The sequence below is a fragment of the Thamnophis sirtalis genome, unplaced genomic scaffold (assembly GCF_051295495.1).
Source record: "Thamnophis sirtalis isolate CommonGarterSnake01/CBP01778 unplaced genomic scaffold, rThaSir2_p1.2 scaffold_9, whole genome shotgun sequence".
NCBI lineage: Eukaryota > Metazoa > Chordata > Lepidosauria > Squamata > Natricidae > Thamnophis > Thamnophis sirtalis.
The window spans coordinates 11544527-11557227 of NW_028261389.1; the positions used below are offsets into that span (position 1 = coordinate 11544527).

At 36.6% G+C, this 12701-nt stretch overlaps 1 protein-coding gene across 6 annotated transcripts in view; it reads left to right on the plus strand.

Moving 5' to 3' along the window:
- The first annotated feature begins 3771 nt into the window (after window positions 1-3771).
- Window positions 3772-12701, plus strand: part of PLCZ1 (phospholipase C zeta 1) — a 45543-nt gene continuing 36613 nt past the window's right edge. For 5 of the 6 annotated variants that reach the window (XR_015697681.1, XR_015697680.1, XR_015697682.1 and 2 more), the window contains exons 1-3: window positions 3772-3935; window positions 6315-6438; window positions 11204-11435. Coding sequence is in view for 2 of the 6 variants with exons in the window: in XM_087722827.1 (XP_087578953.1) it covers window positions 3913-3935; window positions 6315-6438; window positions 11204-11435 (379 nt within the window). In the remaining 4 variants the exon portion in view is untranslated. Of the gene's footprint in view, window positions 3936-6314; window positions 6439-11203; window positions 11436-12701 lie in introns of those variants that run through there. The other variant, XM_087722829.1, reaches the window with a different exon arrangement.

Below are 12701 nucleotides of genomic sequence, written 5' to 3' on the forward strand. Positions count from 1 at the left end.
TCTTTCTCTGTATTTGGGTCTTTTCCCCCAGTGTTTGATTCATTGTAGACTTAATCTGATACTCATGAATAGTTTATGTTTGTTTTATTTTTGTAATTGTTTTTTTATTTGTTTTGATTTTTCTAAAGAACAGGGACAGAGATGCACTCAGAAGAATCATTTTAAATTATAACTACATTCAGTAGATTTCTCTACTTTAGTTCATTTTTATTAAAATGTGGATTTTTAAGCCTTCCTGAAAATATTGGCCCTATTCTCTGACAACCGAAATATTACGTAAGCCACATCATTTGCTGTTAATGTCATTCTTTCAATATCTGCAGTGTGCCTAGTGATATGAGCTGTGCAGTGTGCTTCAGACATCCATAAGTGCAAAGTTGAATGCCAGTTCATGCTGCAATAATCCTATGAGCATACATATCCTCAAGGTTCAATCATGCCACTCAATAAAAGCAACGTTAGACACAACTCAATATTAATAACATATTGGGTTGTATAAAGAACCTGCTTCTATGTGGTTTAGACAATTATCAGCTACTGGCATAGCTTAGTCACCAAACATAATTTTTAAAAAAATAATAATTCAGAGCCTAAGGCAGATAGGGGAAAATGAAAGTCCATGAACTTGCAGACAGGGATCCATGTGACTGGGAACTAAGAAATTACTAAAGTGTTTGATGACATATTTGATTGGATCGACCTTTTTTCCAGTAGAAAAGTATGCTAGATTTTAATTACATGCTTTGACAAATGATTCAGAAAATCCCTTGTTTACTCTTCTTGATGCATGAAAGAATGTCAAAAGTTCAGCAGCTTTCTTTCTTCTTAATAATAAAAATTAGTTACAATCTTCAAAAGACTGAAGACCTTCTAGTTACTAATTTATTTACCATATGTACAGTATAAGCTGTAATTTTGTTGTATTTATTTTGTACAATGACAATAAAGATTATACTATACTATAATATATTAGAAGCCTGGGTGACAAATAATAGTGTACAGAGTTAAAATTATAGTAAGTCCAAGAAAAGACAAAAAAATAAACACACAAAAGACATAACGACAAACTGGGGGTCTGCTGGAATAACATGAATTTAATTTACCTTATGAATATCTTGAAAGAGGAAGCCATTCACCTCTAGGGGTAACGAAGAGAAGGACTACCACTGTGAAAGCCTCTTGTCTGTTCTACTCATTGTGGACTTTATGGAAGGGAGGTGGGTTGGCTCAACAGGCCCTCTTTAGATGGCTGTACTAGCCAGCCACATGCAACCTTGCCAAGACATTGTCCAATATAATCCAGTATAGGGCCATGAAGGACTTTAAAATGATGGTTAGCTCTTTGACTTGGGTCTGAAGTCAGATGGCCGCCAATTCAATTACTTCAGAATAGAGATAAGTTTACTTACAGCATTGTCCTGTCAGGAATCTTGCTACCAATTTTGAACCAGTTGTAGTTTATGAATTGGCTGTCTTTGGAGACTGTTTCTAATATGGAGTTTAAACTGTGTGGTATGAAATAACATTGATAGGTCTAAGACCACTATGGTTCCAAAATATTATGGTTCCATTTGTCATTTTCTACATAAATTTTAGTATAACATTACATCCTTGCACAATGTAACACATGCTGTTTGCTTTTCCATATAGCATATGATCTAATTTAGCGCTTATGAAAAAAGTATGTTTATTTCTTTCTGCTATCAACCATCCAGTTTTATTTTTTTCCCTTAAGATTACAGTGTAATTGTTCTTGTATTCAAATCAATATCACCTCCTGTTTATGGGATTAACTAAAATAAAGTGTATACTGGCAATGAAATCTTGAGCATGCTTACTTAGAAATAAGTCTTACTGAGGTTGAAGAGTCTTATATAAATACATTTACATAAAATTGAAGCCCAAAACTAGCATTTTGCATGAACAGGAAAATAATAAACTAAATCTGCTGCAGCAAAAAACTACTAATCACCTGTTTTTCTGATAGTTTTGGTTCTAATAAATGGATTTCATTCCACAAAAATATAAGAATTAGTTCTGCCATAACATTCTATGCATTTTACATGCACAGCATTTTCACATGTTTAATAATGCCTGCATACATATCCCAGCACCTGGCTAAAAATACAAAGCAGAGTGCCAGAAATTTTGAGTTTTAAACAAAAGATCTAATAAAGCTAAGGAATCATCTACTCCTAAATAAGAAAGGGGTGGAAAGTAAGAATTATTCTTGGGTTCTTACCACTGAGCAAAAACTATTAAGCTACAGTGGCAGGACTTCATGGAAATCTTAACCTCTTTTCTCACAGACACAGATAGTCCTTGTTTAATATAATTCGGATGGGCAACTGTTGCTGAGCAACAGTCATAAAGCACGACTACGTGATCTGCCAATTTATAATGGGAGTTACAGCATTTCTGGTAACCATACATAGTAACAGAATCATACAAATCTGGACGCGTTCTCCCTTCCCTTCATCTTTGTGTGAATTAGGGAGGGTTTATCTGAGGCATTTTCTCAAATTTTGATTTTTGAAATGGGCTCTAGTCCCTCTTACTTAACCATACTCTTGGCAAAGGATCTTCCCTGTCTTTCAAGGGTATTCCCTGTGCCAATAAAGGAGAATATTATAAATAAATAAATAAATAAATAATCCTTCCCCTAACCCCCAAAACTTTCTTAGACTGTCTACTGTTGACCTCACCCCATTCCTAAAAGGTCTGGTAAGGGTAGTGCATAAGAGCACCAACGTGTGCCTACCGTCCCTGTCCTAATGTCCCTTTTTATTTGTATCCTTTTCATGTATTCAAAATCATGTTTGTACTTTTATCTGTTATCTTATATATGCTTGACAAAATAAGCAAATATTTGTAGCTCAATGATTAAAATGAGGGGTCCTTAGTGCTTTCTCAGCTTGGCTGTTTTCTTACAGATGTTTCATTGTTCAAACTAGGTAACCCTCTGGGGCACTGATGATGTTACAAGTTTGGGTAATGAAATGCCTGCAAGAAAACAACCAAGCTCAGAGAGCATCAAGGACCCCTCATTCCCTGTGCCATCCTCCCCACCCCAATAAAAAGAGCCTGGAGAATGATAACAGATGCTTGGCAAAATCACCACCCACCCCTCAGGTCTCTTGCTCTGCTACTGCCTCCCTCAGATTTTCTCCTGGTTTGTCTGTGGCTTGCCCTGGAATGACCGAAAATAAGAACATTTAGTCTATTTTGCCTACTAGCTATTATGCAGATTAGAGAGGCTGTACATGAAATTATTTCGCTGGGAGGTAAGAGAAAGAGAAAAACGGGCAGCCGATTCAGAGGCTTCTCAACGGCTCCAGCCAATCCAGAGATGGAAACCATTTCGGGGTGTGCGTGTGTGTTTGAAGCTCGGCAAGGATGAAGGCATTTTCGAGGCTTCTCAAACGAAGAGGATGATTTTTCTGTCCTTCCTCAACGTGGTTTCCTAGGACGGGAATATGCATTCAATACACGGGATATTTTAAAACGCCGGCCTATCGCTCCGAATTGGCAGCGGAGCAAAACCGCCAGAACGGTTTTATTCTCTCAACTCGCTCCCTTCACCGCCAAGGCATTCTCCTTCCCGCCCTTTTCACAGGCTGGCCAATCACGCCGAGGGTCGCGCGGGGAAACCGTTGGCCGAAGAACTTCACCCCGTGACGCCACAAGAGCCCCGCCCCCCTCCGCGGGCTCGAGCCTCACCCCCCCTTTTCCCGCGCGGTCGCTTGGGGGCCTTTTTTTTTTTGCGTTTGAGCCAGGTGGTATCCTGAACCTTCGGGGTTGAACCCCCCCCCCCCCAATTGCCCATGGCTGGACCGGGGCGGGAAATATGCCGCGCAAAAAGCCGCTGACCCCAGTGCAAGAGAAGGGCGAGGCGAAAAGCTCCACGAGGAGATGCCGGGCACCATAGAGACCAGATATCCTTGCTCTTATCTGCCTCCCTCGCGCTTCCCACGCGTGGCTGAATAGAATAGAAATAGGAAAAAAAAAATAACAAGAGTTGGAAGGGACCTTGGAGGTCTTCTAGTCTAACCCCCTGCTTAGGTAGGAAACCCTACACCACTTCAGACAAATGGTTATCCGACATCATCTTAAGAACTGCCAGTGTAGGGAGCATTCACAATTTCTGCCTTGAGCCCTGTGGGTTTAGTGCTTTTGCTGTCTGGAGACAGAAGCAGCTCCAGCAAAAGAGTTAGTTTAGTTTAGTTTAGTTTTAATTTATTTGTATGCCGCCCTTTTCCCTAAAGGGACTCAGGGCGGCCCACAACTCAAAGGGAGGGGAAAAACAAACAATTACAAAAAAAACATAAAAAGCCATACATAGTTAAAAACACAACAATCATACCATTCGAAGTGGGGCAGCAAGTCTTTAGCCCCAGGCCTGTCGGAACAGCCAGGATTTAAGGCAGCCATTAACCACTGGGTGAGATTTCAGTGCCCAAATTTTCCTCCTAAACTCAGGGAGTTTCATCCTTGAATGGGAAGAAAGGACCTTAATTTGCTTCTTGTCCTTTGGGAGACTGACAGATGGTCCACGACTTACAAGAGTTCATTTAGTGACCATTCGAAGTTATACCATCACTTTAAAAAAAAAAAGTGACATATGACCATTTTTCTCACTTATGACCGTTGCAGCATCCTCACGGTCACGTCAAAATTCAGATGCCTGGCAACGAATTCATATTTATGACCTTTCAGTGAGGAATCCAGATTCACTTAACAGCCATGTTAACAACTGCAGTGGTTCACTTAAGTGTGGCAAAGAAGATCATAAAATGGGGCAAGACTCACTTAACAAGTGTCTCAGCAACAGAAATGTTGAGCTCAATTTGTCATAAGTCAAGGACTATCTGTATTTCTCCCCTCTGCTGTTAACTCTCTTTAACAGGAACAAATACCTGCCAATCTCTTCCCTTTTGAAGAAGGAGCATTGGGCAACCTGTTAAGTGACTAACATTATCAGCCAGAGGTTTAGATTTCACTTCTCCCCCTCCCCCAGCCAGACCTTTTCAAGGACCTGGATTATCATTACAGGTAGTCCTTGACTCACAACAATTCATTTAGTGACTGTTCAAAGTCAGAACGGCATGGAAAAAAGTTAATTTATGACCATTTTTCACACAGCCATTGTAGTGTCCCTGAGGTCATGTGATCAACATTAGGACACTTGGCAACTGAATCAAATTTATTTATTGCAGTGTCCTGGAGTCACATGATCAACTTTTGACAAGCAAAATCAGTGGGGAAGTCAGATTCACTTAAAAACTTTCACTAACTTGACAGTTGCAGGGATTCACTTAACTGGGGCAAGAAAGATCGTAAAATGGGGCAAAATTTGCTTAACAATTGTCACTTTTCTGCCTTTCATACCCAAGGAATCATTTATTGCTCTGATCACAGAGCATTTTTAGTAGAAACTTCCAGCTGGGAATTGGGGAGTGATACATACATTCCTTGTCTCCATACTCTATAGCAAAGACATACATTTAATAATCAAATACAAATCCTTGCAATGGGAGATGATTATTTATTCATTTTAGATTTTTCTTATCCTACCTTTATTGTTATCTTTATTATTGTTATAAATAACTCAAGATGGTGAACATACCTAATATTCCTTATTTTCTCCACAACCCCATGAGATGAAATGTGGAGAGATAAAGTCTTTGGCTCCAAGTCACCCATTTGACTTTCGTGCATAAGGCAAGACTAGAACTCATAGGACTCCTGGTATCTTAACCACTAGACCAAACTGGCATTCTTATATTATGTCCATAATACATGCTTCAAGGAAAATAATCACCAACAAGTTTAAGCGTGCACTCCTGACTATATTATATTGAATTATATTATAATTCAAACCTGGATTTTAAGTGAATCATTTGAATGTCGATTAATCCTGTGTATAAAGTTGTATTTTTACGTAAAATGAATGTGTTTTGCTTCCCCTTTCCAATCTGTATTAACATTGGCTCTCTGACCTCTTATTTTGAAATACATTTTTGTTATTCACTGGCTGTAACCTTTTAAAAAAAAATCTGGTTATGATTTTCAAGGCTCAGAGGTTTTTAGCATTTAAAATACTGCCGTATATAATAAAGTATTCTTAACTGCTGTCATACTGGAATGCCTATTTTAAGCATCTTGGAATAGGCGTATATATTCAGACATTTTTACATCCAGGTTATCTCTGTAGATATAACAATTTGGTATGTATATTTCAGCTTGGCACCAAAGAAAAATGAGAAGTATGATTTATATTGATTTCTGATTCCCTTAACCAGCTTTTCATTTACATGGTTTTTAAGCATGGTCCATGACAGATTTAGAAAAGGAAGGATTGATTTGGAGAGTACCCTGGAACTTCTTAATAACTTTGACATTCCTTTTGATTATATTCATGTGAAAAACATTTTTAAGGTGAGAAAAATATTATTTAACCATTTAAGAAATAATACTAACATGATTATTTTTAAAGATAAGTTTATAACATGCTAGGTATTTGCCAATTTAGTTATCATATCCGTCAATTATCATTTAGAGCAGTGGTAATTATTTGGTGGGATAATTGTGTTTCTTACTGTGTCATGTATGATAATTAAATATCTGATATTTAATTATCATACATGGCACACTATGTATGACACACTAAATATCCATGGTAAATTGGTGAAATATCATGCAAGCAGTATTGGCAGTGGCCACAATTTAAGATTATTAAATTGTATTAGTTAATTTAACACAATATCCTTATATATCCCATTATATATCCTAATTAGGTATCCCCAATTTGATTTCCTTTTGCAAAAACAATAATAGAAGTACCCTGTTTGTGTCAGGGCCACAGTGCTGAGAGAGAGTTGAACAGTGTATATTCAGTGAATACACTGAGAGCTTTAGGGCTTTCTTTGCTAGCCAAAAAAAAGACTGGCATTGTATTCTCTCTGGAGGTAAGTCATAGCCCATCTTTCCAGAAACAGACTAATTTGTGAACTTTGCCTTTTTAAGTGTGGTTAACAGTGATATCACCAAGCAGCCTCTAAAGTAACGGTGCTGTTGGTCTTTTCTACTATAGAAGCCTCACTGCTTTAAAAGAGAAACACCTACTGAGCTCATCTGTCAAAAGAGTTTGAAGGTTTCAGTATTTGTAGATTGCATACACTTCTGAGTATAAGTAGTCCTTGACATACAGCTAACATTCAGATCAGAATTTTGGTTGTAAGCAAGGCAAAGAGAATTGGCCCTGATTTTACAACCTTTTATTTTGGCCACAGTTAGGTGAATCATTGCAGTTAAGAGAATTACATGGTCATTAAGTGAATAGGCTGCTTAACTGAATTTGCTTGTTGGAAGCCAGTTGGGAAGGTTACAAATAACGATCAGGATGCTGCAACTGTTATAAATTCAAACAGGATACCAAGTGCCTAAATTTTGATCACATGATCATAGCGTTGTGTGAAGGATGTAAGTGCAAGGACTAGTCATAAGTCACATTTATTTCAGTGCCCTTGTAACTTCAAACAGACACTAAATGAATAGTTGTAAGTCAAGGGCTACCTATAACCAAAATTCATCTAAGCTTATCCACATTGTCACTTTGATGACATTTCTAAAATAACTAAAGGAAAATTAATTAATCTTAAACTATTAGAGATATTACTACTTGATAAAATTAAATAATTTAAATGTTCTAAATATTTCCTCGAGGTAGAAATATTTTATTTGTAATATGTTTTGAAATAAAATATTCCGTTACGATAGAGCCATGTTTTGTCTTATCTTCTGAAGCACATAGAAATATATGTCCTTTTAAGGTTTTTTTTACAAATCAAAGCCATATTTCTAGATAATAATAGATAGATAGGAGCCTTGGTGGAGCAATGATTAGAGTACAGTATTGCAGGCTAACTCTGCCCACAGTCTGGAGTTCAACCTTCAAGGCTCAAGATTCAGCTGAGATCAGTAAACGAAGGATCCAGATTGTTGGGGACTATATGCTGACATTGTAAACCACTCAGAAAGTGCTATAAAACACTATGGGGTGGTAGGTAAGTCTAAATACTATTGCTATTGCTAGGTAATATAAGGAGTGCACTGTAGATATATAATTCATTTGTTCAAATGGCTAAATATAATCAAAATTATTTGGGATGAATTTCTTAAAAACTGCTTTAGATTTTACTTGTCAGAACCCTTAAAAATTATGACTAGGATCCAACCTAGTTAGACTGAAAACAACAGATAACGGTATTAAAGTACAATTGTCCATTCCTTGAGTCAGCAGAAAGTTGTTCTAGCTTGTTTGCTGAATCTAATTCTGCCACAATATTGAGGCCAGTATTGAGGTCACAGGACAGAGAGTTGATTTCCCCTCAGTGAATATCACTTGTTAGTGAGATAAAAACCAGAAATGACTTTTTTAAAATGGGAAACGGGCTGAAGCAGAGGAGGGTTTCTGCCGCTTTGGCCTGGATCGGGCGAACCGGTAGTGGCGGCGGCAGGAGGCTCCACCCACCCACCCGGATGCTTCGCATGCGCAGAAGCATTGCCCAAGCACACACGGGCAAACTGGTAGTAATATAAATTGAATCCACCACTGGGCTGAAGGAGGAGGTGAATTTGAATTTGACAAAAAGACTATATTCATGGGCTTAGGTCAGAGTAAGACAACTGATTTATGGGGTGGATGGGGCTGTCCTCTTTACCTTGCAGATCAAACAATGACCTTTCACCTGAATGGTAAAGGTTGCCTGGCTAAATAGAAGCCACCCTGCTTCTTTTTTATAATCCTCCCTGCTCCCTTGGTCACCAGAATGGAAATAAAGCAGAGAGAACTATTTAACTGTAAAGTTTTTGATCCCCCATATCAAAGAGCTGGTGAGTTGTAGACTCCCAGGTTATCCTGCTGCTTGGCCCAACTCTGCTATTGGGACTGGTGGGAAGGAGGTACATCAGGAACATTAATAAATTAAATTGTATGTTTTTTAGTTGCTTGTCAGCTCCTGGCACTTCACAAATTTCTCCATATCAGTCAGCTGTTTTTCAAGCTATTTTCAAATATTGGATTGATTCAGGACTGGGTGGGATAGCAGGACAATCTGGGAGGCCTGGATCTTAACTGCCTCTGATCCTATCTATAGGTTTAGAAACCTATTGGATAAAGGGCCATCTGTCATCTTCCTTCCTTCCACCATGGATGCAGCAAAAGCAAAAGAGGGGTGGCTATTTTATCATCTAAGTCTACAATTATAGGGAGAGCAGAGCGGGGGAGCCAACTTTATCTATGTAGACTTCAATCCCATTAAGCAGACTTATGCAATTGTAGATCTGGCAGGGAAAGACCTGTATCTCAAATTACAGTAGCTTGCTTTTATAGGCACAACAAGTAAATATTAATAACGTTTGATAAAATTTATTTTGAATACTAACAAGTATGTAGAGGGAGATGTGTCTTGAAATGACAAAATTTGTATTTTATTGCACTTTAGTATATAGGAACTCTACCATATGACTAAATAGCTGCTGTTGGGTTGAGCCATGTCTCTGAACCAGGATTGACTCAAACATTAAGAGAGGCAAAGAATTGAACTTGACACCTGAACAGAGCAGAATGCTCCTTGGGATTGGAAGTGTGTGTGTTTGTGTGTGTGTGTGTGTGTGTGTGTGTATGTTCACAGCAGCCTAAAGTGGCAACAAAAGTAGAAAGATGTAAATCATTAAATCTAAAGAGGAAATGGTTCTTAAGATTTGAAATGAAATGCCAAATACAGCAAGGTGCCCATATTAGGACTGAGGCATCTTTCTCATTTCAAATTTGAATAATGTGAACCTCTAAAGAGATGTTTGATTTTGTACAGTGATATCCGTAAGGACTAGCTGAAATGTTATTCAAATGAGAAAACTAAACATTGCCTGAAAAGGAGTGATGCTATAATTTCTGGGTAACTTAATAGTAGGATATACAATATTTGCACGAATCTAAAATATAAGTTGCTTCTACTACAAATGGATATTCTTTAGAATACCATGTAGATAATGTTCATTGGGTGCATATGAAATGGAAACATTGTAGTACAAATATAGTATATTATAACACAAATATATCTGAAATATATAAACAAGCTAAATAAACTTGGCTCTTTTTCCTTTTTTGCTTGCCATTAGTAATAAAATCTCACGTCCCAACACTGCATATAATCAATTGATATGATATCCTTGCGATTACTGTGGGTAAATAAATTAGCAGAGATAACTGCCAACCAGTAATCTTAACCTATGTGGTGGGGATGTAATAGACTAGTGCACGAAATCTACTGATAGGCAACTTGTTGATAAGCAAAACATGAAAAAGAACTGGAAGGTTTTGCTAAATGCTTATAAATAAAAGTTATTAGCCCAGTATCACGCTTATTTACCTGTTTATTTAATAAATTGAAACATAAAAACCAAACACAAGTTGAAGTAAGTATTGGTCATCTTAGATGCTCACAAGTCTTTTTTATAGCAGCCCGTGGGTATAATTATTACTATACTACTTTACATCAGTATACATTGAAATAAATTTGTTCAATGCATGGAATACAAAATATCCCTCTACAGAAGCCCAGTCCATAAAGATTGAGAAATGTCTAAAACATGACTTGCTTTCTACTCTGTTTCTGTTTTGAAAAAAACCAATCACTATGTAACTGCTTGATTTGATGTCCTGTTGAAAGTAGGAGACTGGTTATTGTTGGAATAAAATGATGAACTAGTATTAAGTTACTGCTAGAGGATTTTTTTATGGTAAGTTTTAAGTTTATATGAACCTGTTTTTAAAAGACAAGATTGGGGAACTGAATTTGGTTGAATTATTAAATCTAGCCTTCTACCCGAATTCTCCAATTCAGAGGAATCTACTTTGTATATCAATCTTCTCCAAGCAGTGAAGATAACTTGTGTTTGGTGAACTGGCCAGCTAGAAATTCTCTACATGAGGTTGGGTGAAGTGGTCTCTACTAACAATTTTATTAGATAATTATAACATTGGGTGACAACAGCAGTAGAAGGAGAGATTGGTCTATTGGACATAATGCCTTCTTGGTTCAAGAAATATCTAAGATGAGTAGCTGAATGTTTTCCAGCGTTTTTCTTTTTCTATTAATATGTGTTGTATGTATATTATTATTTTTGTCTTTTAAACTAGACAAGTGATTCATTCAAGGCTGGAAATATTACTATAGAGGATTTTAGAAGAATATATCTTACTATAGCACATAGATGTGAATTTTATGAGCTCTTCACAAGCTACTCTCCAAACCACAGAATATTATCGCTACCAAATCTTGTTGATTTTCTCAGAAATGAACAGTTTCAAGATAATGCTGATGAAACAATTGCATCTCAACTTGTTGCAAAATTTGAGCCCATTGAAGAAGGTATGCTGTATTTTTAATTTCTGAATATCACATTTTTTTACTAAATGGAATTCAGTAATACTACACATCCTTTTAATATTTTTAAATGCACACAGTAATTTAGAAATAAAAAACATATTCTCAGGAATCTAATTTTCAAATATAAAAATTTGGACCACCTTTATCATGGATTTATCAATACAATATATTTCAAAGATAGAATTGTTTTTCAGTTATCATGCTAAAAATAATTCTTTTATCTGCTGTCATTTCCTAATGGAAATGAGTGGGTGAATAAAGAGGTACATTGTATGCTAATTTGTCCTGCTTTCCAAAGTAGCTTTGGGCAAAGATATCCTCCTTATCTGATCATTCTTAAAGAAAAGGTCAATATGTCCAATTAGGGATTTATTTTAGTTTAAGCCAATTGCTGCTGGAGTACAGTGTTCTTTCCTTCACTTGGTGGTTGGATTGAGAAATGATTGCTGCTGAGATTTTTACAATTCACAAATCTCCAATTCCCAATGAAAGGCAGGGAATGCAAGGAGTGAGGCTTTAAAATAAAAGCTAGCTGTAATTGAGTCTGGTGAGGATACTATTTTATGCATATTGCAGTGAAAACTACACTGAGTAAGGGTGTAAAGGGTTAACATTTCCATCTTTGCAATATTTGCATCCTGAAGATACCAATGAGAAAATGCATTCTGGGGGAAGTCTCTGGGCAATTTGCAACTTTATTCCTAATTTATTCTTCACTATTTGGCATCTGTTGATACAGATTTCTCCCATTAATGATTAATTCAATTAAAAATTATATATCCCACAATTAAATAGTTACCAGGTCCCATAGACCAATAATCAGTACTTCATAGCCAATGGTATAAAAGACCAGTGCTATATATACTTAGTCTAATATGATAATTTCATCTGCCTCTAGCTAAGATTTAAGTCAATATAACTGTATTATGCTCAGACTATAAGCTGAATAGCATGCATGGGAAAAAGTGATGACATCCAATCTGCAATTGTAATTGAAAGCAGACTACAAAAAAATCTGAAAGGCAATAGTAAAATGAGAGATATAATCAAATGCTGGTAAATCTGAAAAAAACTAATCTTCATTAAATTTACATAAATTCATTCTCAAAAAGATTTAGAATTGCTAATAGAATTTTAAAAATGACCACACATGAATTAAGTATATAAAATCGTAGTATGTTCAAAGCTTGAATGCATTGCAGACTTTTAAATTTGTATTTATTTTGAATAGCAATATTCTGTTTTCCA